We start from the raw sequence: 26,450 nt of genomic DNA on the forward strand, positions 1-26,450 counted from the left end.
AAAAGGAAAAAACAAAGGCCGCGTGCTAACAACCGGTAATCAAAACCCAGGGACAAAAGGCTAAACACAAAAAGACCGAAAAAAGGAAAAAAAAAAAAAAGCTCAACATCTGAAAAACAAATTTGCAAAACAACTCTTGAATAACACCGAACATTCGAAAAAATAACGCTGTTGATCAGCACGGCCTCATCGGGAGTGGACCGACTGGCTCAAGAACGCGACTTCAGATTGCAGAAGTGCGAAATTATTGATCAGCACCGACTCATCACAGGTTGGCCTAGGATTGTTCGAAAATAGGAAGTCTTTGGCTACGAACAAACTAATTGAATGGACCCATTGGCTCCCGATGGTTCGAGAACACGACTTCAGATTGCAGAAGTGCGAAATTGTTTCAGCATTTTGAAACTAACGGAAAGTCAGTCGAGGTTGATCAAACAGTTGGGGCTAGAAGTTGTCAAAATTTGCCCCCTGACAGTAGACCCATAAAGAATGACGCAAACACTCAACGGTCGTTGTTTTGCTCTGTATCCATTTTGAGACCTTCAAAAGGAATTGGAAGAAAAATTCACGATTTTGCGACCGCAGCAGTGTTGAAGAGAGTAAAAGCACATATCGTCGTCACTTTCGACTGCATTATTCTAATAAGTTGGCAAATCGTGTCATGTTTACTTTGGTTCAGTGATGGAACTGAGATGATTGCTTATCACTTTAAGGGGTAAAGGGTAACGAAATAGTTATACTTATCCACGTTCGAGGACTTCCAAACAATATTGTTTACTGGTATCTTTAAAGGCAGTGAAATTAACTGTGTGATCGTCCCCTGACATTTTAGGCATTACCCATTGAAAATCTGCTTTTTGACAATACTTCGAATGATGAAAAAGGTGTGAAATGACAAGGTGGGGCTAATGGCGATGAAATCGATATCTTTTCCGTATCAGTGTGACAAATTGATAACCACCAGCTTTCTCAAGAACAGGAAATTTTGTTTGACGCTGCCAAATCGACTGAGGCGGGCACAATAAGTGAAGAAGCAACCAGAAAAATAATTTCTTACTAAATTGTTAAGAAATTAAGTTACATATGTGACTTTCCCCTTTTTAGCTCTAGGGCTCAACATCGAGAGACAAAGGTAATGATATCTCCGTTTTTTAGGGATCAAAATACACTTTTGAACGGTAAACGGATAGAATTCACACTTCAATAGATGGGCGCATGCACAGAAAAATGAGCGTTGAGTTTCGTTGTTTTTTTAATCAGTTACCTCCCAGGGTAAGCCATAACCTTAGTCTTATCGCGATTTTCTTCTTACTTTGTTTCAGCTCTTTGCTCAATTAATAGTGACATCGATCAACTGAGTATTTTCGCGCGTGCCTATTGATTAGGTCCACTTCCTTTCAGCGGTAGCAAAATCAACGGGTGACAATTATGGAGAAAGAATTGTTGTAATGCTCTACATAAATCATGCTCTTGAGGAAACCTTGATTCCTCGACCAAGTGAGCAACGTGGTCATGTGATAGTAACGATAACTTTGCGCAAAAATTGTCCTTCTTCCTTGTCAGCGTGCAAATGCATGACGTGGAATTGACGATGGATTTTACTAACCTGTGTAGGAATCGTCTATTCTAAAGGGAATCACTCCGTCCCGCCACAGTCTCTGTTTGTGAGCAGTTGCTGCCCTTCTGGGCCTACTGCGCTTAAGTTCGCTGGCAGAGACGGCGATATCTCCTTGCACAATGCCATCTGTACGTACAAAACAAAGCAGTAGAACAATTTCAGTCCGGTCTAATTGACACTACCAAAAAAACCTGAGAGCGACTTATCTCCTCGAAATGTCGTATGAAACGTTTCAAGAAACGCGAGAGCCAAATGTTAAGTGTGAAGCTAACAGTCCTATCATTGATGGATGTAACGATAAATCGCTCTTCAAAAGGCAGAAATGAAAACAGCCTTTCGTGCCAACAAGCTAGCGATTGATGTCCTACAGAGAAAATAATGCCCGGCCCAAGACGCAGTCAAGAGGGCAACATGATCGGTTTAAAATGAACTTTCGTGATAGGTACGCAACATTTGTCAAACTAGTACAGATCCCCAAAAGAAAAAAAAATACCGTTCATGGCTATATAACCAGCCAATGCGAAAAAAAGTAAAAAGTGCCACAAACTATTCAGGCTGCACGCTCACCAGCTTTGCAAGGATCGTAGTCCTCTTCATCAGCATCAACCATGCAGCCATAATAACCAAGGAAAAACATCAACGAAAACAAGACAGGTAACATTCTGAGACTGGTGAGCACCATTGTGCACGGCCGGGAAATTCAGTTCTTGAAAGAGTACAACGTGCTGGGAGTTGTATCGCCAGAACTACTTCTGAATAGCGTCACGACTAACGTTTCGACTTCCCCTTTCGTACCTCTCTCAACAGCTTCCGACAGATACCTGCGGATTGAAAGTTTGTCGACTGACATATAACGAGATAAGCTTGTCGAGTGTTTTGACCGTTTAGACGCCGATTCCCACGATCATCGGACCTATACAAATGTTTGATTTGAGACGCTTAACGTGGGAGGAGAAGATCCCGGGCATTTTTATATTTAGGGGTAAACGGAAACGTTGATATTTTTTTAGCAGATGTCAATAGTTACGATTTTTCAATGAGGCGATGTGATGACATTTGATTAAATGATGATAAAATGTCTCAATCTTACCACTTTTCATGCCTGTAACCTTCCAATCTCAGGGTTAAAAATAAGCTCATCTTGGATGTACGCCAAAGGAGTCCATTTTCTCGCCAAACCAAAATGGACATTGCTGTTATACCGGTGAAGATAATAGAAGAGCGATATTTGGACACTTTCACTTTGCTGTCATCACTATGTGAGATCACTAAAAGGTCGGACGTTACTCATCACATCCCTTTCTTTGTTTATTTGTAAACAGTCACGCCTTTTCAAAGAATATATTGTCATTCGGATGGACTCCCGTTGTGCAAAATAAAGTGTGAGATATTTACTCGAAAGGATTTCTAGCGGATTAAAATTTTCTCTGGAGTTTGCAATCCCACGTCTAAAAGCAGTGTCAAAGACGTCCAAAATCTTAACGTGTACGTATTAGAATACTCGTTTAAACCTGGTATTACCAGGTTGGAACTTGCAGAGGTTGAGTTTTTCGTCGCTGCTTTGCTTTCATGATCCAAACTGAAGTATGAAGTTTTCTGTGGCTTTAATCTTGATATACCGAATAAAAGGTCGAATGAGTCAGTGCACGTCACACAAATAAAACCTCACATCAACTTGTCAATGTTATGACATTACATATTTGTATATATGAGTAATAGGTAACAGTCGTTAAGTTAAAGCCTCAGGGTGTTTAAACAGTCCCGTTTCTCGAGTTACTCGGCAAACGCACTTCTCAAAGTAATAGAGCTTGGAGTCGCCATCTTGATAACTGACTTGATCCAGTGGATAAGTCAATGTCCAACAGTTTCAATCTGTGACAGGATTTTGGTATTTATCCACTCCAAGAACATCCAAGTAGTAAAGCTGCGCAGGAAAACAACGTCTCTGAGTGAATAGTGACTTATCCACTGGATAAAGTTACCAGCCCTTCGAACAACTGGAGCCTGGCGGACAGTGGTCAATATGGCAGAGAAACAAGTTGCAACCTCTGGAGTTCTTCTGGAAAAGTGTACCATCTAAGCTGCAAACATTTCCATAACAAAAATTAATCATTACTCAGATTAAAACACAGAAAAAAGACTGAATGTTTCACTACCAGTTGCTTTTTCGATCGCAAAAATTAGATTAGCCGCGGCACGTTCTCAATACACTTTTGGTCGTTACAATTGTCATTACGTGTACATATTTTCCTTTGCAAACAGTCTTTAGGAGTATATAAACATTGTCCGAACGTTGCAGCCCGGAATGAACTTGGCAGACTTTCTTTCAGAAACTTGCAACTGATACGAACGTTTTAAAATTTTACACCCATTTACAAGCCCTGCCAGATATTATCACCACACAATGTTTACAACTCTCAGTGCCATATCATGTCTGCGAAAGCTCAATCGGGGATGTCACTAAAAATCTATGTGATAAATATGACTCTAGCTCTATCATATTAAATATGGACAATAAGAAAACTCTCATTTCTCACATCGAGAAAAATATATAGAAAGCTTCAACTTAGGCTCGATTACAAGCCGCTGTTTCGGGAAATGAGCCAGTGCTCACTCCCGAAATCACGTCTCTTCTCGGGGAGGATACCCGAACTCGAGTGAGCGGCGGATGTCGAGCCTTAAGCTTCAACACAGCATCAACATTCACTCAAAAACCTTAACCGAAAACTTAACTTCTACAATATTTTCAAAACAGACAACAAAAAGCTGAATTTTTAGATAGAATTTAAAATCCTCTACGCAGATCTGCAATTAGCAAAACTTCCTTTGGGGAATCATAGTCTTCACCTTGAAACAGGGAGTTAATCTGTCCCTAAGACTCCTGAGCATTTAAGAAGATTTGTACACTGTGCTAGTTGAAGAACATCGAGAATGAAACCGGTGTTCTCTTATCTTGCACGCTAAACAACACCCTTCGCTCAAAATGTTATGTTGAAATAGTCCAAAAGTATAATTTCTTCCAAGACCTTGATATCAATTCAAGAATTTCGTTCCTATTTAACAATATTGATCCTTTCGTTTGTAGATCACCGTTGCTACTTTTGTTTATGTCGCTCTGAATTACAGATATTCACCATTATTATTAAATAAATAGATTAGCAAAATCTATTGCGGTACATAATTTGATAGATAATGCTATGTATAAAAATGGAAATAGCTCATAAATTGCTGTTGTTGTCATTACAATTGGCAACAAATTCTCAGCCCAGTGTCTACAGTGCATTGTTAACCAATGTGAACTCCAGCAACACAAATTCCTTCGAAACAACGCAGTATAGGTTTAGAAAAGACTATCATCTTAAACTCTTCCTCAGAACATCATTTTGATGATCAGACAACATAAGACACTGCCTTTTTCTATGTTTCTGCTCTCATTTATCTACACAAACTCATGTCAGCTAAACGTAAGTGCTACTTAGTTCTAAAGAATTTAAAATAAACAAAACAAAATAATAAAACGATGTGTTGCCACGCGAGGGCGTTACAATTTTAGTACTTACCACTGTAAACACCATTACGCCAAAACAAAATACTTTAATGGCAATGAATGTCAAATGAAAATTTGATCGACTGGCTATTTTCCACCATTGAAAAGGCCTTGTGCTATTTCCTATCTTTGCAATCGAATTGCTAACAAAACTTGAGAACCGCCTTCTGCCAATTGTTCAGTTTATGTATCTTCTCGACGGTCAGCGCCCAAGGTCCGTTGTAGCCAGCTCGACTGTTTAGAAAGAGAGTATTTTATTTATTCGTCCCATCACAGGATAGGTACATTTTTTGCCCCGGGGGAGGGACTTCGCATATGAAGGGGTGGGGATATTCGTCAGAAATTTTGAAGTAAACCCCTAAAGGAGACCAAATCTGGGCTTCACATGAAACCCTAAACGAGACCTTCACGGCTACATATAGGCTACCCATATGATGGCGTTTACCCCAGAACACCCTAAGTTAGACCAAAATCCGAAATTTACACCCCTAAGCGAGACGACGAGCATCATCACCCCTTTCATATGCGAGCCCCCACCCCCACCCCCATCTCAGTCGTTCTTCTTGCGATCTCCACGTTTAAAGCCCATTTAAGCCGGGAAATGAAAAAAAAAAAAGCATGCATGTTGTGTCAAATCTTGGAGCAGCAACATCACCAACCCAAACATCAAGAATTAGTACGAGGGGAGTATTAACTTAAGAGTCATCAAGTTTCAGCTTATGCGCCAATCCAAATGAACTGCATTCAAAGCGAGCGATATCCTGCAGCCGCGGCTCCGGGAAAGCTAGACGACTGCCGAAAAAAGACATTCGTGCAAATGGAAAATAGACACAGCATCCGTTTGCCCATGGAAATGTGAACACATTTGAAACGCGTCCGTGAAGAGGCGTGTGAAAATCGCCAGAGAGCACTTTTATTCGTGAAAAGTGCCAAAAGCCCTTTTTTTATTAGCTGATGGAAATGCCACTTTTGCCATAAGCTATTCTAAATGTGTTTTTTTTTTCTGGTAATAATCACTGTCCAATCCTCTTATTTAAGAAATTTAAGAGCAGGTTTAAACTAGTGTGGGAAATAAGTTTATTGAGAAGTCCGAGCGTGCTGATCTCTATGTTCATCTCACGAGAATATTACACGTAGGAAAACCCAAAACAAACGAGAAATAAATAAATAAATAAATAAAGAAGCCGAATTTTTTTAATGCTTGGAGTTTCTGATTCAAAACCGATTATAAACTGAGAATTGAATATCTCTAATTTCACTGATGAAAATGAAAATAAACAGTGCCAGTTGGATATATGTCATATTTTCGTTTTCGGAGCCTATTCACTCTTTAGAAGAAGTACGTAAATGCCTGTTGAACAGATATCCAAACAATTACGGAGTGTTGTCTTTGGATCCACTTAGGGAGTGCCGTTGGCTAGTGCCGTTGGTGTGCCAAACCTTTAGTGCCGTGTTGGCGTGTCGGTCAGAATTATATCGGATATCGGGCATCGTCTCTCGTCAGAGAGAGAAAATTTAGAGTAAGAGAAATTTTGTTCCTTTAATTTATGACAAGGAGAAATATGAATGCCGGTTGCCATAACGACATTCGTGGTAGTTTCGTGGTAGAGTTGACTCCTTGGTTCTCTTGTCGTCTATAATTATGTTCAGAATAGTTTCATTCAGATAAAACGATGTTTACGTTTCTAGAATCAATAAAAGTAATAATTGTTGGTTAGGCTTGTTCACTAGTTTCATCCGCATGGCCGCAACATCACTTCTTTTCGGCTCGGAAATCGAATCAGCGATGAAAAGAAGCCAATTTTATCCTGGTAACCATGCTAACCGAAAAGGCCTTAATTTTAAAGGTTTTGGGAAGCAGAATTCCTACGCTATTCTTAACTCTCCGAGTAAAGTTCAAAATCCGCAACTGAGAGTCTATTCACAGACTTCATGCAACCAGTTCAGAAGATCAGGTTTATATTGCCGAGTGTCTCTAGTTTTTGTAGTCATCATTTAATAATTAAGTGTTAAGTATGGCTTGTTTATTGTTTATATCTAATTTTAATTTTATAAACAATGTACTTTAGTTTCCTGTCCCCAATTTTGTAAACTCTATGTGTCAAACAATTATACTAGGAGTATTTGTTTATGCGATTGATTCGATTATATTATCCCGTGCGTTTGTAAATTAAGTAGACATATTTAGTTGTTTAGTATTCTTAACCGGTCTTTTTCTTTTCTTTTTTTTTTTTTGTTTCTTCATTAATAGTATTGTATTAATTTTAGTTAAAGCCTTCTTTTATTTATGCAAATTCTTCACATTATGTTTGCTGACCATATGCCATTTAAGCCTCCGGCTTTGGCTGCTCTCATGTATTTCTCAGAGTCTGATATGAAGGAATAAAGAAATAAAGAAAGAATCCGAACCGAATCCGGGCTTCAGCTAGATTGGTTTTAATCACGCATTTGGGCTAAAATTACGCAGCCAGCTGGGAAACGCCATCTCAGTCAGGGAATGATTTAATTTTCTTTTTTAACGTAAGCATGACCCACAGGGAACCTCTTGAAGTTTTGAAATCACTCGATTCTTTGCGTGGGATAAATTATTATATTGCTTTGAACAATGGAATTAGTTGTGGCCCAAAGGAGAAATCGTATGTGATTGGACTAATCCCTCCCTACCCCTCGTATTAATTTGTTTGGAATGTCACTTTGTCTATTCTTGTTCAAGCGAAAGATATTTTCGGGAAAGGTTTGTTTTAAGTTCGTTTCAAAGAAAGTTTAATACTATGAAGCTGTATAAATATGTCCACTTTGACCGCATAAATAGTATATTTCCATCTTATCTTTCTAAATAGTTGTCCAAACTTTGTTTATCTTCACCCTTGACTTGTCTTCCATGGGTTGGAAATAAACTTAGTGGAGGGCCGCTTAAGGTCTGAAGCTACGCAAGTACCGACAAATCTTACATTCCTTGGTCTCCTTCGAAAACTGGCCATCTTTCTTTGTATGAAAACCGGGCTAAGCAAGGTAGCGACATCATTCAGTAAAGTAACACATGACTAAAGCCTACGGACTGCGTGTAAAACACAAACTGATTTCACTGGAATGCGGTTCTAACGCCCAGCGTGGACCAAGGTACAAAACTTGGACAACAGACCGAATGTCAAATACACTGTAGCTTTGAGTACTAGAATCCACATTTTGCTAACTTGAAGCGCTCTCAAATATTCGATCACGTGACATTTAAAGCATGTTGAAACTGTGGTAATTTGTTATATTTACAGAGTTAGAGAAAACAAGCAACATTGGAAAGCAAACTTCGCTGATCCCGCGGTCCTGACAGCCGGCAAGAACATCAGTCGATCTAAGAGCAGCTGATTTATTCCACATTTTCTTGGGAGCAGTCCAGAATCAGTGGGATACGAACGGTAGCAGTTGACGCGATTTTAAAAGGGTTATGTCTCATGCTATAACATTACTGTTTTACTTGGCCATCGTTTAGAATTTTTCCCTTATTACCAATTCCCGTGCGTAAATTTGCTGGCAATGTAAGAAAAAGGTGTGGAATGCATTCAAGTTAACGCGATATTCTGTTGTGTCATGATAATAACTCTTCAAGTATTCAATTGTTAGCCTCGGATACTGTGTTTCTAACGGTCTAATTGGCTCAATAAATCTCTGTCATCAGCTCATATACAGTGTGATTGCGCCGCTTGTCCAAACTGAAAAATATGTAACAGGGACCGAAAATTTCAGGTTTCTAAGCGTTCACAATTATATAAAATTTAATAAAAGTATTATCATTCCATTCGCGCTTGTTGATGTGATATGACATTGGTCATGGCCAATGAGCGCTTACATAAAACCTGTTATGGCCCACATCCGTTCTTCCAGTTGAATTTAGGGATTTATCACCCGAACAGGAAAGAACAGGAAATAAGGAGCTTTAACTTATAACATTGCGGTCGAAAAAACGAGGTTAGTGACCTATTTCCGCAATAAAATCGCGCTATGAAGAAGAAAATGAGGTCAGGCTGGCCGTTTTGTAAAACAGGATTTGTCAGTCATAAGAAAATGAAAATATTTTTTCGTTTGGCCTCGACAACCGAGAGAAACAATGCGACACTGACATACAGAAAGGTTACAAAGCGCATGCGCGCATGCGCTCTCGAAGTAAACAACATCATGATCGTCAAAGGATCAGATTTTAACTCTTCATTAAATATTCGACTTCAAAGTATTTTGATAATTTGTGGAATCCTCAATAACAATATTTTTCTTGGAGGTAAGTGGAGAAGTAATTGCTTCAGAAGTGCCTTTTTAAGAATCGAAGCTACAATATAGTAGCGCTAACTCCTGTAAATTCATTTTTTTGTTCTTGAGTTTACAAACTGTGAGTTCGAGAATCGGAGGTTCTTTCACGCTTCAAAAACTCCACCTCTGGTTGCCTTCTCGTTGTTGTTAATCGAAAGGGGCGTTTGCCTAATAAATCCGTTAATTTCTTTAACGGCTTAACGTTCCGTAGACAAATTGTATTAACAGCGCAAACAGGATTAAAATGGTTTTAGATAAGATCAGAGAAGACTTGCCAAGAATTGAACGTAACTTAATTTGATCTTGAGACATTATCGGCTAGAAAAAAACAACCTCAAGTTTTCAGATCACATTTATGTTTAAAGTTTTATTACAAAATTCGTCGGAGGAGTTCAATGGTCTTTCTTTGATTCCAATATTTACCACATATACGGCTATGGACTAAGCCAATGTCTCCACTAAGACTCAAATTGTGTTCGGCAAGCGGGTACCATAGTGTTTTACAGGTACCTTATAGGAAACACGGTTGCTATCTCGGAAAAGGCTTGAGATTTTGAGTGATGAAAAAGTATGAGCCTAGAAAATATTAACGCCCCATAGAGATACTGTACGGCTGTTATGGGTACTTATAGAAATGTTTTAAACTGGTAGCAATTGAAGTTTCGGATAACCATACTTGAATTTCTGATTCGTTAAAGGCCTTCTAATGTGCAAGGCTCTTTAAGCTTAATTGTAGTGACAAAGAGACCGAGACTGAAGACCAGTTCTGGAATACTGTGACGGTGACCCACGAGACGACCGTTATTTGGAAACAATAATCGTGCAATTTTGTCAAGTTCAATTCCATGAAGTTAGATGCAGCTTTTTTAGAACACTGGAAATCAATGAAACTTACTTCAAAGAGGAATCGTTTTAGAATAATTGAGTTCCAGGATAATTGGCACCACATGGTACTAATTGCTGAATATAACCCACGGAGGTCCTAGTGTCTGACTTCCAATTCTTGGTCGGCAAAGACGAATTTGACTAATGGTCGTGGGTCGTGTGGGTCGTTAATTTCTAGAACACTCCATGATATTACTGCTTTCCAGCGGAAACCATTTACGTCATGTATTTCGTTTAGATTCCTTGACGTTAGCTTGAGTCGCTTGAGAACACTGAGAAAACAATGGTCCTAATTGTTCATCATGAAGGCTTTTAAGTCTTCAAAAAAATTAAATAAATTTTCTGGCCTCGTTGGACTAAACCCTCGGTCTTGTCCTTAATTATCCAAGGAAGAATTGAATTGATAAAGTACATGTACGCAGCGACAGAGATAATCTCAATTAATGGCCTAATCGGATAGGATGTAACATGAATTGGAAACAGCTGTTAAGATAAGCGGCATCTCATGGTCCTAATTGCTCATGAAGGCTTGTTGTCTGGCCTCGTTGGACTAAACCTATATATTCTTGCTCTTAATTACACAAGGAAGAATTTAATTGATGACGTACTTGTGCGTAGCGACACTAGTAATTGTCCTCAAGTGCAGAGCATCAGAAATGATCTCAATTAATGGCCTAATAGGATAGGAGGTAAAACGAATGCGATATAATTAAAGGTGGGCAGACACGAGGGGTCATGTTGCAGGGACATGTTGTAGCGACAAAGAGCTTGTGTAGTTCACACTGAGAAGACGTGTAGCAGGGAGGTGTAGCGGGGAAATGTAGCAGGGACAAAATCACAACATGTGTACACACGTGAAAATGTCGCGGGTACATGTCCCAGGGATATGTTGCAGCGACATGTTCCCTCGTGTGAGCTGATACTTTTATAATTGGGCAACACCCAACACGCAACACGCTACACGACCCTAATGCATGTCGCCTTAGTGTGTACACATCTCTTTGTCGCTGCATTATGTCGCTGCAACATGTCCCGGCAACATGACCCCTCGTTTCTGCCCACCTTAACAGTTATTGGATAAGTTGAATATGAGTTCGACATTTGTGTTATGTGTAGCGGAAACTGAAGGGTGCGACGGATAGTTCAAATCAATGCTTAGTGGAGATCATTGAAGATTACAATCGACATTGAACTAAACCCAACCGCCCATTAATTAACCAGCAAACGACTTTATTTCTGCCTCGAAAAAAAATGAATCCATAACCATTTTTATGATACGCGTACCGGAAGAGCTTGGTGTCTCCCAGGCAAGTAAACAACTTTTAAAAGCTCATTCAAACTTATTTGGCAAACGTTTTCGCGTTCCAGCAAGCACGAAGTGTCTAAAAAGTTAACTGGATCTACATTCTTGAATAAGTACCGTCTCTATTTTGGTCAACTTTATCAGAAAGTTTACAGTTGTAGCTAAGTTACCTGGCTTGTATCAATGCAAGGTCACAGGAAGCCTAGCAGCCATTCATAGCCTAAGTCACTGAGCAAACAACTGCAAGATTAAGCGTTAAATATGGAAAGGCATAACTTTCTTACCTAATCTCTATTCTTTTGGTGTTGAAGTTGTGTCTTGTGGTGTGGTTTTGTCATTATGTGACGAGAATTGATGGTTACGTGTTGTGTTTCCACAATGACGTGTTGTGCCGTGTTTACATTTTATGCAACGAGGTTCTTTTATGACGTCGAGTTTCTCCCTTTACGTGATTATAAACACAGCACGTCAAAAGAATACCTCAACACATCATGACCGAAACACAACACGTAACCAGGAAGGGGGGTTGTTCCCTTGTTCCCCAGTTCAAATTCTTACAAATCTTTCTTACGTTGGCCAACTTGCCTCTTACATCCGAGTTCTCGTGTTTCTTTCCCCATTGATGTCGCACCACATTTTCTTTAGAAAGTAAACCCTCATTAATGGAAAAGGGCACTGTAAACTTGCAGGTGAAGATTACCTTTTTTTGTTTTTATTGGCCAAGACCCTATCACGTGACCTTGCGAATTGCAAACTGCCTTTCTTTTGCTAATTGAGCTTGTGATATATGTATCTGAGTACTTGTGAAAAATATGTTGGATTTGAGTATTTCATAAAATGAAATCATAGGTGAATGGTCATTACAGTTTAGGAAGCAACTTATGCATTTGTGACGAAGCCTTCTAAATACAACCCTGATTCTTTGCAGCGCCTGCAACGAAAGGTCATTTCAGGCTTCCTTTGGTGTCTCATATATTCTCTCGTATAACTTCATCTTTACCAGGATGAAAACGAACTCTTAATTGATCAGCTTTCAGATGGCTTGATAGCTCAAATGATATCCCAGAGGGCAGCGCATTCTTCAGTTCAAGTTTGAAACTGTGTAACATGTTTCTTTGACTACGATGATCATTTTCCTATGAAATCAGACCTTTACTATTGCCAAAATGTAGATAACTAAACAATTTTCATATTTTTTGTCCATACTTGCATGACGACATATTTCTTTTTAAGTAAGCTAACTTCACTTCCTAAATAAACTCAATTACTTGACAAATAAGTGCATTTGTTCCCTTTGGTTAAATAGTTTGCATCGACGCCCTCTTTAATCTGAAGCATTTTGTTTTTAGCAATGTGTTTTCCCTGGCTTGCCGTATTTGGACTTTTTCTTACACAGGCAGCTGGAATGATGGACCCTCTGCCGTCCGCTTTGAGTGAGTGAAAGCCCATTAACTTTATCTTTGCAATGTTTGGGGTTTGCAAGCGCACAAAAAATGATGGCAAAATGAGAAAAATAGGCACCCATTGCGTAGGTGTGGTAGTGCAGTAACACACCACTTTATCAGTTCCATATTGTCAACTGAGCTGCGTTTTGTCTTGCAGGAGATTCAAGTTTTCTCTGCGCAATATGTAGTTCTAGTAGTGCACAATATTGTTTTGGTACCGTATATTATTATAATGCCATCGCAGATGTCTTAGGTAAATACCAAACCCAAAATACTAAACCCAGAAAGATTGAAGAAAATAAAAGGGAATCGAGAAACATTGTCCTTGAGGCTGACATTATTAGTTTATCATTTTCAAGTTCCCTTACAACTTCTTTTTCACCACAAGTTTAAGCGCGCACTGTGAGCTTATGATAGCTTTCTAATACCAAAGTTCACTGAAATTATTACCTGTCCGGAGGGGTTAGTATCTGGATGGGAAGCCTCAAAAATATACCACCGAAAATTCCATTTTAACCCTCAAAAATGCGAACTCAGCAAGGTCCAGATTTTGTTAAAAGTACCAGGAAAGATTACGTTTTTTGCAAACGTTGGCCGTGTAGCACTTATATTTGAACAGACTTAACTGATTAGAGTGTAATGTGAAGTGCTAAGTTTCTACCCCATATAAACCATGTGAGCGTTAGCCCTACTGATGGAAATGGGCTCACATAAGGACAGAGAAAGTACAAAAGTACAATAGAAAAATTTTGTTAGCCTGCTTCTGATTTTTTAAGTTGTGCAAAACAAAATAAATATTGATACACATCTTTTAGGAAGAGCAGAAGAAAGTTTCAGGACGGTCGATCCAGAATAAAATATTTTGCCATCAGCAACAAAATTTGCGACATGAAAACAACATAAATTTTAAACTGCAAATATCAAAAGCTACCATCAGCCAAAAACATTTTGGGAGAGTTTTGCTACGTTCAATTTTTCTATTGTACTTTTGGCTGCACACGTAAATCGCAAAATCGAAAAGGACATCGAATTTAGCGGGCTCTGTGATCAAGTTACCTTGTGTGTTTACTCGCGAATCAAAGGATACATCTGTGTCAAAATGATGGCAAGACACCGAGTTTTAGTTTTTGTTAGTTTTTTTTTTCTTTCAAGTGTTATAAAGTTTGACAAGAAATATGTGAATTCAAAACAAAGATCACAATCGCTCAACTCTTGCATTTGTGGTTGACCATTGTTTCTGCAAAGTCAAATATCTACTCTCGCAGACGAGGTTAATTATCACCAAGTAATTCCATCGTTCATCGTTTTGGAAATAGCAGCTGCTTTATTATTCGTCAGCGTCGCAAACACCCGGAAGTCGGACCTACGACCTTCCGACAATTGTTTGTCTTCCAATATAGAAGTGACGTAAGGTTAATAAAAATACTACTACTACTACTACTACTACTACTACTACTACTACTACTACTACTACTAATAATAATAATAATAATAATAATAATAATAATAATATTGTTTATGAGCATTGGTCTACAATGCGAAATTGATAAATGCGCAGCTATCCACATCAAGAGAGGAAAACATGAACAAGGTGACGAGCTCCTTCAAACAGTGGACAAGAAGTACCAGAACTTGGAGAAGACGACTACTATAAATTTCTGGGGAAATTTGAGAATGCCATCCATCTCGAACAAGAACTGCAGAAACTGGCTGGCCGTGAATACCTAGTAAGGTAGGAAGGAACCCACGAAGGTCGTGGGTTCAATTCCCACCCTGGTCAGAGTTTTTCTCTGTCCTTGTGTGGGCCCATTTCCATCTGTAGGGCTAACGCTCACATGGTTCATATGGGATTGAAATCTAGCACTTCACATTACACTCTATTCAGTTAACTCTGTTCGTGAATACCTTAGATGACTATCTGTGATATGGACATCGCCCCTATCAGTTCCACGAAAGGTCATGACTAAGAATCTGCTTGCAATTCCAGTACTTCTCTATCACTTGTGGACAACAGACTGGAACATTCAACACCTACAAGAACTTGAAAGAAAAACACGTAAAATAAAACTGTTATATTACTATTACTAGTGGAATGATGAATGAAATGGAATGAATGAAATGGCGGCAGCTCGTGCTTGCTATACTCTCCGCGTTTTTGGTCTAGTTTGCCTAATTGTGGTTCTGTATAGACTTAAAATTAATGAATTTTCTCGCCGTGCAGCCGCTGTTAGAATTCCTGTGTTGAAACAAACCAGTTATGGGGCGTCGGTTGTAGTTCTGCCAATCGACTCTCATGTTTCTCTATCTGCGTATTTCGCAATCTGCTGTGATGTCTCTTCTAATCCTGGTCCTGTGGTTGCCCAAGGTTTATCAAGATCAGAGTTTATAGCATCTGGAAATTCAGTAGGCTGTGGCCGTGGAGTTAGCTTTAGAGTCAACACAAGATCTTGTGCTAACTTACAACGAAACGGCTTATCTGTCAACCCACCTTTGCAATCTATCATCCAGTGGCATCAATCAGTACAAAGCACCATTAAGACGCGGATTTCTTCGAACAGGAGAACAAGACTTTTCAGAAGTTTTATTAGGGAGCGAAATTTTAATAACCTAATAGATTGCATTTCGGCTTGCTCAACTTCTCCAGATTTGCATATCAGAGTCAACACAAGATCTTGCGGTGACTTACAACGAAATGGCTTATCTGTCAACCCACCCTTGCATTTTAGCATCCAGTGGCATCAATCAGTACAATGCACCATTAACACGCGGATTTCTTCGAACAGGAGAACAAGGGGTCTCAGAGGATTTATTAGGGATCGAAACTCTTCTAAACTAATAGATTGCATTTCGGCTTGCTCAACTTCTCCAGATTTGCATATCATTGTCACGGCTAAGGATTCTAGGAACAATGAGCAACACCTTTCTGTTCGGATTACATCACACCATGATCACTCACCAAAAATCATCACTCACAATGCTAGGAATTCATCCAACCTTGTCCATGTAAACATTGCCAAGAAAACATCTGATCGGGCACCATTCTTAAAGTTCGCAACTTGGAATATCCGTTCTCTGAACAAAAAGGCATCATCTGTGTGTGACCTGGTTATATCTAAGAGGATCGACATATTAGCTGTGGTTGAAACCTGGCTCACTACTGACAATATCTCTGACCCAACTCTGGCTGATATTATAAACTCCCATCAGGACTTCAACTTCATTCATCTACCTAGAGAAATGCGGCGTGGTGGTGGTGTAGGTTTCTTTTTGAGGAAAGGGCTAAATATTAAACAAAATGAGATCACTCTGTTTAATGCTTTTGAGTACATGGATATATCTATTTCTACTCCTACGTCGTCAATGCGCTTTGTTACCGTATATCGACCTCCGCCCTCAAAGAAAAACAAACTCTCTGTCGGCATGTTCTGCGATGACTTTTCTATTCTACTCGAGAATCTTGCGGCTTCGCCTTGCAACCTGATAATTACTGGAGACTTTAATTTTCATGTTGACAATCGCGAGGATGCTGATGCTTTGAAGTTTTCGGACATGTTGGAAGCAGCTGGGTTTGAGCAAAGGGTTGTGGGCCCAACCCATAAACGTGGACACACCCTTGACTTAGTTCTAGTGAGGCATGATGATTCTCTATTACTTGGCCTTCCAGAAATTGTTTGTTTTCCTAACAAGATCTCGGATCATAGTGCCATAGTGTGCACCGCTGATATACCTAAGCCCTGTGCGACAACAAGAACGTTTCAATGTAGAAAATTGCGCAAGATAGATTTGGATTTATGGAACAAGAATTTAAAGGATTCTGCATTATATAATTCTGATTTAAACGCATGCACAGATCCTAATGTATTGACTGTTCAATATGACAAGGTTCTAAGCAATCTCATTGAATTACATGCTTCTGTTCGCACTCGTACTGTGACACTACGTCCTTACTCGCCATGGTATGATGACAACTTGAGGTCTCTGAAGAGAGCTAAGCGCCAAGTGTCAAGTCTGGCTTAGAGGTCCATCGCCAGATATTTGAAGAATGCGTTAAATTCTGCAAAGCAAGAATACTGCAAGAATCAAATTTCAGGGTCTGATCAGAGGCAGCTCTTTAGAATGATTGATGGCCTTTTCAAGGTCAAGTCAGCCCCGCTCTTACCAACATGTGACTTGCCTCAGGGATTGTCTGAGAAGTTTGCCACCTTTTTTTCCGAAAAAATAGTGAATCTGAAAGATAGTTTGCACTCGTCAGTCTTGGCGACGATGGATTTGTCAGTAGCGCCTAGTCAACCATTATGTCAGACAACATTCTGTGATTTCTCTGCGCTTAGTGAAGTCCAATACTAAGTCGTGTATATTAGACCCTGCTCCAACTAGTGTGCTCAAGCATTCTATTGAAGCCCTGGCTCCAGCCATCACCTCTATTGTCAATGCTTCTCTGCTATCTGGTGTATTTCCATCATCCCTTAAAAAAGGTGTAATTCACCCTTCGATCAAGAAGCTGTTCCTTGACCGTGAGCCATATCCGAGTTATCGCCCTATCACAAACGTTGCATTTCTATCGAAGATGCTCGAACGTGTGGCCGCTACGCAAACGCTGAACTATCTTATACCCAATGGGCTTTTAGCCAAGTTTCAGTCTGCGTATCGATGTTTCCACAGCACAGAAACTACGTTATTACGAGTGTTTAACGACATTCTTGTTGCTATTGAAAACCACCGGGATGTTGAACTTGTTCTTCTAGATTTATCGGCGGCGTTTGACAACATTGAACATTCTGTTTTACTTAGTCGTTTGGAACACCGTTATGGATTTGATGGGAAGGTGTTAAACTGGTTTAGATCATACCTGATTGGTAGATCCCAGCAAGTACTAATTGCGGAAGTGAGTAAAGTTAAAACACACCTGTTCCGCCAGTGCTATAGACCCTTTTCATAAATGACTGCCAATTTAAATTCTTTTGTATGCATTTAAATTAGCCTCACTAACCTCGTGTCAGTGTAAAAATTCTTTTGAATTACCAACTTCAAAATGAGGTTAGTAAGGCTAATTTTAATATTGTCAAAAGAATTTATAATTGGCCGCCATTTTTGAAAGTGGTCTATAGAGTATAGAGATCATATTATATATAGTTTATAGAGATTACTATTATTATTATGTCTAGTGTGTAAACCTCATTTGCATTATTATACAGGATATAGATTTTCTTGTTTTTCTTTAGAAATCTATTGTAATTTTAGAGTTTCTCATACTGCATGTAATTTGAATGTAAGATTTGAATGTAAGATTTGAATGTAAGATTGTAAGATTGTAAAGCTTTGAGAATTTTGTAAAGCTAAATATATATTATTATTATTATTATTATTATTATTAAAATACGGAAACTATTGTAAACACAATCACGAGTCTAATGCTATGATGTACCTACCTTCTCACAAAGGAGGAAAAGGACTGCAGCAGGTAGAGATTTTGTACAAATCAACAAAGATTAAAACGGCACACTACCTGACAACCAGCACGGACCCACACGTCCAACTGGTGGCGACTCAGTCCAGAAGCACAAAGAAACAAATTCAAGTTACAAAATGTCAACCAAGAAAGGTCAAATCTGTACTCAAGAAAGAAATAGGGTAGAAGTTTGAGCAAGATGTAAAGCATCAACCCTGGGTAGGGCAGTACATTGTTAACCAATGGCACGACGAAGACTAGGAGAAGGAAAGTTATAACATCAGTAAGATATGGAGGGGCATCCCAGATGTTGCCTTTAGTATATATAGTAGTATTCTACAACAGTGCTAACAACAAAGGTATATCGTAGAAAGAAGTTGAAAGAAAGAGAACGAGGTCTGATATGTCGGCTATGTCACCAGAAAGAAGACACAGTACCACACTTGTTATGTAGCTTTTCTGCTATTGCTCAGTCTCTGTACAAGGCAAGACACGATCGCATGTTACGCCCGGTTTATCATCAGATGCGATCATTGTATGGTTTCGTCACAGACCAAGATTCGACGCCGTGGTACAAGCAGTCCCTACCAAATAACTCTGTGGATAACGAGAAAGCCAAAATTCTCTGGGATAACCCCATACAACTGGATATAGCACCGCAAGACGGCGCAAATAAACCTGATATCATGGTCATGGACAAGAAGAAGAGAAGAAACAATGGATTCTGATTGAAGGAACTCTGTGCAACGTAGGATGTATTGATGAACGATACTTATACAATCAGTACAAATACACAGACCTAAGAGCTGGCCTGAAGAGACTTTACCCTAGATTTCGTGTTACTCAAGTGAACATTGTATTTGATTTCCTAGCGGGTAATAATAAACAGCTTGTAATTAACTTGGATAAAATAGGTATAAAGGACGAAAACAATCTATTAGACAATGCCAGAAATGGGTAATCTTACAGAACTGCAAGATCGTGAAAGCAGTCTATTCACTCAACTGACTTTCCTCACATTAGCCGAGACACTGTCCATCTTAAGTCAAGAATATCGCTTTGAATTTTAAATTCCGCATATTCTTCGTAAAATTTGAACTACTGAAAGTGTAGGAGAAGCGAAATAATAATATTATTAGCACCGGGAACTAATTAGGGACACCGTATATTTCAATCAAATAAAATCGAACGTTGGTTTTTGAGGAGAAGGGAATACCGGGGTACTTGGAGAAAATCTCTCGGAGCAGAGGACAGATCGGTGGGAGGTGAGTGCTCTCACCACTTCGACAGCCCCGCTCTCCCATACTTCCTGCCGGAAAGACTAACGAATAACATGGACATTGTCGACAATAATTCATTTTTCACGACAAGTTATATTTTTATGACAGTTTCAGTGGCGGATCCAGACCTGGAGGTAATGTGGGGGCCCGCTCCCCAACAATTTTGTTTTTGCTCTTTCACACTTTTGGTGGCTTTGGTCCAAAAATAAAAGGAGGGGGGGGGGGGGGGCAGGCCCCTCCCCTGGATCCGCCACTGCGTTTCGTTTTCGTTGAATCATAGGACCTTTGACCTTTTTATGTTGCCAGTTTTTTAAAACTAGTATTTTGTCTGCATAGTAGTAGATAAGTCGACAAAATCCCATTAAATTAGTTGAGTTTTGTCATCTCCTTCTTCTTATGCTACTTTGGTTTACTTTAAACAGTTGAACCGTTTTCTACCTCCATTCGATGTCCTCAGAGCCAGGAATTCCATTGGAGGAAAGCGGATACCACTGGTCTTGACATTGTTTTTTATTACACATGTGGCTCAGGTAATGTTTAAACGCGAAAGCAAGAAAAGTATAGTTAATAAGCAATTCATTACAACAACGTAAAGGAAATAAAAGAACGACGAGGTCGTTTTTTGATCAGGGCCTGCATATTGAGCGAGTTTCAATCGACTGTCGTAAAACCAAAACCAAAGTAATTACTTTGGCCAATCAAAAAGGACGGAAACAATCCAGTAAACCGATCAAAACTCGAAGTAATTGCACGCAGCCGACACAAAGCGCGGGAAAATGTGCACGCGCAAGCCACGATTTATTTTGGTTTCACTTTCTATTGGTTGAAAAAATGGCGCGAGAACTTTGAACCAATCACTGAGTGAATTAAATGCGAAACCAAAGCAATTCGCTAATTACGTTTGACACTCAATTGAAAATCGCTCTATATACTCAAAGACTCAACGTTAATTTGTTCCAACAGATAAGAATCTCTATATCTGTCTGTGATAAAGAACGAAATACACCAGTAGACTTCATATATCATTGTTTCATATATCATTAAATAATAATAAATTTTATTTCTACAAGACCTATACAAGAGCTTACAAATTTGGTGACATTTGAACTATATATTGTATACTTAAAAGTGGATTTTCAAAAGAGACAAAACGTGATATATAGATATATATTTTTTACTAACAAATATAATCTTAACACAATTTAGTATATAGCTAGCTTCATATTTAAATGTTTCTAGAGGGAATAAATGCCCGAGTAGAAATAAACCTAATGGCTACCAGCGGCATTAACCTTTAGGGGGCAGTCATCTATAAAATCACCTGTCTTGGGAAAAGGCGTCCTTGAATCCCTGACACTTGTATGCACTGTTCTTAAAACTTCAAAGGACAGAAGGGGTCTGAGCCAAATAATAAAGTGATAAGGTTCGTTGTTCTCTTATGACAGTGTCTCCGCTAAATGTTTTGGAAACGGTGACACTCGATACCCATGCAGCCATTTTGTTCCAAATAATAGAGGAGTAAACGACCCCATCTCAACATCCAACACTGACTGCTGTTACTTTCGCTTCTTCTCATCCTATTGCTCTTTAAAGATTGTAGACGGTGGCTGGCTCTACGTCACTGGGTCACTTGACCAGAAATGCCGTGGCTTTATGGCCCATCTTGCTTCTGAGCTTGTGACGGCACTTCTAAGACGGAATCGCTCGTTATCAAGGAGGTTGAAGGTGTGGTTCAACTTCAACATTCTTGCAAACCTTGCTGCTCGCTACAACCCCTCCTTTTTTTGTATGACAGAGTTTTGCCCACAGTACATTTTTCCCCACAAACGCACTGCTTGGTAAATCGGACAGGGGCATGTTATACCGTAAACAAGGAGTCTCTGATTTCCTGTTTATTCAGAGCTAGACCCTAATCTACTCGGGTATATTAAGGGCTGGGTCATTTAATCCGTAGTCAAATAGTGATGGGGTGGCCAATCTTGAAAATGGTTCACACAGTTTGGACAAAACTTGGTGACAGGTTACATCCCCACTGTTTTACTTGAAATATATCGCGTGACCAAATAACAGACCACTTCTGGTTTATTTTTGAAAGCTTTTGCAGACATGGAAAAACGTTGCTTTATCAACGTTTTGTTCTGTAGATTTACTACCTACCCGAGAATTGTACCCAAGGTAATTGGAACGGTTGTCAAACCGTGCTGAAAGTCTGTTTAATTAGTATGTATAAAGTTACATTAGTGACAGTTCCAATTACACTGGGTATGGTACTTGGGTACGTCATAACACTATCACATGCAATAAACTGTTGATAAACTACCGTCCTTCGCTGTCTGCAGAAGACATAAAACCTAAACCGGAAGTGGGCTGATCATTGGTCACGTCATTGAGTGCCATGGCAACAACACTAATAGCTTAACTTACTTTGGGAAGTCGTTTACCATGACTGAGCTAGAAGCCTTTTGCACGCATAGTTCTCCAGATAGACCACCCCTGGGAGTTTTACACTAATTAACAACTGACCCACTCCTTAATATACCTGAGAACAAGAGCAAGAGGCAAATCGTCAAAACAATTATTTTTTACCTTCTGATTTTATCTAAATTTGTTATAAATTTCATTTATTTTCAATCATTATATTTCACTTGTAAAGTGCATTTCATCATGTACGCAATGGAAAATCGCCCTATATAAGTTTTTATTATAAGTGTTCATTATTACTTAGCTCTTATTAACCGAGAAGGAGGTCGGTATGGGAGAATCTTGACGGAGGTCGTGAGTACAGACCTAACGCCGTGAGGTCTGTACACACGATCGAGGTCAAGATTCTCCCATACAGAGTGACTAAGCTCGGTTAACAAGATGTTTATTATATGGCAAACAAGAACAATTTAATTCGTTTAGTGTAACTGGTTTGTACTAACTGATATTTTGCTTGCGAACGGCGATGAGTGGCGATGAGCTGAACTTAATTCTGTCAAAGTTTGCTCGTCATCCTCTCTTTTGTCATCATGCTGTTTGGCACTTCCATAAATAAATATTGGTAGAAGAAAATACTCAATATTTTTGCATTTTAGTTTGCATCTTTTCACCGCAAAACATTACCGGTCTAGATGCCGGTCTAGATGCGAAAATCTAGACCGCAGTCAATATCGATTTCAGCCAATCAAATTCGTGAACTTAGTAGTTCCCAGTCCTTGTGAGACAGAACCATATAATAATGTGTATTAATATTATTATTGGCTGACAATGCGGAGATTCCTAATAAGCCTTGAAGAGAGCACTCGCACTCGCCTCCCACCAATGTGGACCTGGTTGGATTCCCCGTCCTGGCGTCACATGCATGTGGGTTGTTTGTTGGCTCTCTACGAAATACTCTGCTCCACTACGAGAGGTTTCTCTCTGGGTACAACGGTCCACCTTCCACTCACCTCCTCAAAAATCAACCAGCAATTTGGTTTGATTTGATTGGTTATCTGTAGAGTGTCCCCAATAAGTGCCCCAGCGCTAAACACAACTGACGCTTAAATGATTATCGAGGTTAAGCATGACGTTTACAGCCAACGGAAAACGGGAAACGGCAGGCTCCTACTTATCATAAAAGCGTGAAAATTCTCTCCTTTTAACTTGTCTCATTCCTTTGAGAAGTTGCTTGATATCTGGAACTAAAAGGACAGAAATGAGCTAATATCAAGCAGGGTTCTTCCGTTTTGGGCAAAACCCTAATTTCACTCCGACGTTTGCCGTTTGGCGTAAACGTCATGTTTAATCTCTTCATTATTAAGCCAATAACGCCAGCGTCGTAGAGAAGCTGTAATGAAACAGAGAAGTTTCCATGCAATCTTGTCATGAGTGATACGATGAAAACTGCGGTTGTGGTTGTATTGTCACATCCAGGAACCAAAATGTTGGAACTGACGAATATTTAAAAATTAAAGATATTGTCCGAAGTAAATTAATGCTGCGAAAAGAACAGTGTAAATTGCCTGAACAAAGCCTATGAATGAAGTTTTCTTAATCTTGTCCATAACTGAAATTGTTTGTAATGAAGTCTATAGCTAATAGTTTCGTTTTTTTTCCAATGTCATAACGTAGGCAATCAAGAAATGTCTCAAACTCTCCACTGCACCAACGGCTACAAGGCTCACTACAGAAAAGACCTCATTCCCGATGCCATGAAAAAGGCAGCCATTCCTATGGCTATGAAAAAGGGATTTATTACAGGAATGGACCAAGAACCCTCGTTTGGTCTCTTTTCCACGGGGCCTGACTACAATATGAAAAACGGAGCTGTCGTGGTTTTTGCATGCGTTAACCCAAAGTAAGCATGACTTAATGAGTACACTTTTTAATACCAATCAAAATCTAAGGTTATTTATACATTTATTAACGCGATATTAATTTGTTGGTATCTTTGTGACTTCTCATATGTCCTGAGTAGTCGAAGGACTAGAAACTAGCTGTACCCTTTCTGCATCTCCTTCCTTGAATTATTCTGCAATTGATGCACTCTATTCGTCGATTCCAATCACTCTTGTACACAATAAACTTGCGTTCACCTGAAAAGTCAACAACTGCTCTCTTGGAATTCCTTAGTCCATAACCTGCCATCCCTTACAGCACAAAGCATCATGACATTACATAGTTCTCATTTCCATTTATTGCTTTTTTTGTACGCAGCAAGTAAAATGAAGGGCATGCAGAGTGGAGAATCGTAAGGGCAATTTAAAGTCAGTCGACGAGAGTAGAGTATCACCCTTGTATTGGTTGATTCCAAATTAGGGACCTTAAGCATCGAAGAGGATGACCGGAATGATTACGTCACCAGAAAATGGGATTTCTCTTTTTCGGGGGAGAACTGTTTGACTATTACAACTTGGTTCTTTGGTAAAATGTGTGCCGATTTTTCTGGTATAAAAAGGTATGAACAGTGAGAGAAAAAAGTGAGAAATTATCGCGGTGTATCGCTCACGTTTGGCCATTTCACGTCACGCTTTTGCGAATGATAACAAGAAAATAGTATATCAATGCAAAGCACTCTTACCGGGCGTACAGTAGTTTGCTTACTAAACCTATAGTTTTCAGTTAACGTTTTCCTTATCGCGGGTGTCATCATTGCTTACAGTCCCTATTGAAGAAGATAATCCCTGGGTCCTACCTTCTTTTTACATGCAAAACTGAATACAGAAAACATAAAGCTTCAAGATAATCCACCATTTAGGTGCCTTCTGGCGTTAATATCTTTCTCCTCCCACTAAACAGATCCTTATAAATGTCACTGATCCATTCAGTTTCTCAGTCCCCGAGGATACTCGATTACTCTTTGAAGGTCTTTGTAATCTTCCACCTATATCCAGCTGTCCGGCTTTGAGTTTATCCAATGAGTTCATGATAGTGCAAGGCACACTCGTGAGTGAAGATACTTCTTGCTCAAGTGTTTAAGAATAAAAGTACCATTATGAGAACGGTTTTATCTTGGTTAATTTTTTCCTCTTGGTTAGTCTCACTATCTCTCATGGACAACCAAAGAATGCGTGTTATGGATAGGTAGTCGCATGATTTTGAGTGAAAATTGGAATAAATGGGCAAGCAGAAAAATCATGTGATCACTTATTAATGACTGACATGAAAAAAATATCGAGAAAGCCTGTAGCAATTAAGCACACGCCTACCACGTAATGACGGAAAAATTGCGCCATCCAGGGCTAGCATTTGATTGGCCATATGAGGCTTTCTTTGATCATTAACCTATTAGAACGCCTGGTTTGTCATGTCTTTTTGCAATGGATTACCTCCGCACTTTGTTACCTGAAAACTGCATTTCTCTCACACAGGATTGTGAGTATTAGAACAATTCGTTATATCCTTTGTGATGCGTCCAGAAATGCACTGATGAGACGCGTGTTCTCTAGGATAAAATGTGACGAATTGTCTCTTTCCCGGGGGGGGGGGGGACTCTCATATAAAAGGGGCTAGGGATGCTCATCGGAAATTTTAAATTAAACCCCTAAAGGAGACCAATCTGGGCGTAGCCCAGGGTTTTGTCTTTTTTTACCCCTAAAAGAGACCATATTAAAACACGGATATATAAAAAGTACAATGCCTTTTAATGATGGCAAAGACATTATCATCCAATACTATCAACTACGTGAAGAAATACAAAAGTGTAAATCTACACTTTTATATTTCTTCGCGCAATCCTAAAGGAGCCCTTCACGACCATATATGATTGCGTTTTGCCGAGAACACCTTAAGTGAAACCAAAATCCGAAATTTCTACCCCTAAGCGAGACGAGCATCCCTCCCCTTTTTATATGGGAGTCCCCCCTCCCCCCTCGGGGTCTCTGTACGTTCATGATATTTGAAACCTGCACATATCATCAAACCTGTCTTTGCGACTTAAATCAAACTAGACGAAATGGAAGCAAAACGAGAGGGAGCAAAACAAAGGTTTACGACGTACAAAAAAAACTACCCACCACAAGCCAACTGACGTCGTTTTTAAGCGTGGATATTATCCACGAGTTTTGGGGAGAATCTGTATGCAAATTTGTCACTCCTGCGTAACCGCCGCGTAAGTGTTTGAGCACTTTCCGCTGCATTTTAATAGAAGAACGAGACTGA

General features: G+C 39.4%; 2 protein-coding genes across 3 annotated transcripts in view; one reads left to right on the forward strand and one right to left on the reverse strand.

Annotated features, from left to right (window-relative positions):
- The window catches only part of LOC138000641 (tolloid-like protein 1), a 49,193-nt gene extending 45,990 nt beyond the window's left edge, over positions 1-3,203 (reverse strand). The window contains exons 1-3 of one of the 2 annotated variants that reach the window (XM_068847195.1): positions 2,709-3,203; positions 2,186-2,439; positions 1,607-1,744 (exon numbers count right to left, since the gene is read on the reverse strand). In XM_068847195.1, coding sequence (XP_068703296.1) covers positions 1,607-1,744; positions 2,186-2,300 — 253 coding nt within the window. In that variant the 5' untranslated portion in view covers positions 2,301-2,439; positions 2,709-3,203. Of the gene's footprint in view, positions 1-1,606; positions 1,745-2,185; positions 2,602-2,708 lie in introns of those variants that run through there. The other variant, XM_068847196.1, reaches the window with a different exon arrangement.
- Positions 3,204-9,218: 6,015 nt separating this feature from the next.
- LOC138000643 (uncharacterized) lies at positions 9,219-25,585 on the forward strand. The gene is made up of 5 exons (XM_068847200.1): positions 9,219-9,435; positions 13,002-13,085; positions 20,249-20,356; positions 23,922-24,147; positions 24,507-25,585. The coding sequence occupies exons 1-5, from the start codon at positions 9,225-9,227 to the stop codon at positions 24,511-24,513; spliced, it is 636 nt and encodes a 211-aa protein (XP_068703301.1). The 5' UTR covers positions 9,219-9,224; the 3' UTR covers positions 24,514-25,585.
- The last annotated feature ends 865 nt before the right edge of the window (positions 25,586-26,450 follow it).

Source organism: Montipora foliosa, chromosome 4 (assembly GCF_036669935.1).
Source record: "Montipora foliosa isolate CH-2021 chromosome 4, ASM3666993v2, whole genome shotgun sequence".
In the NCBI taxonomy this organism is placed as follows: Eukaryota; Metazoa; Cnidaria; class Anthozoa; order Scleractinia; family Acroporidae; genus Montipora; species Montipora foliosa.

Bases quoted from the DNA above. Each gene is read 5' to 3' on its own strand.
- LOC138000643 (XM_068847200.1), top strand. From the start codon at position 9,225: ATGAAAATATTTTTTCGTTTGGCCTCGACAACCGAGAGAAACAATGCG. The intron at 13,086-20,248 runs GTGAGTGAAAGC...TACTTTAAACAG, and splicing joins CCCTCTGCCGTCCGCTTTGA to TTGAACCGTTTTCTACCTCC. The intron at 20,357-23,921 runs GTAATGTTTAAA...GTCATAACGTAG, and splicing joins TTATTACACATGTGGCTCAG to GCAATCAAGAAATGTCTCAA.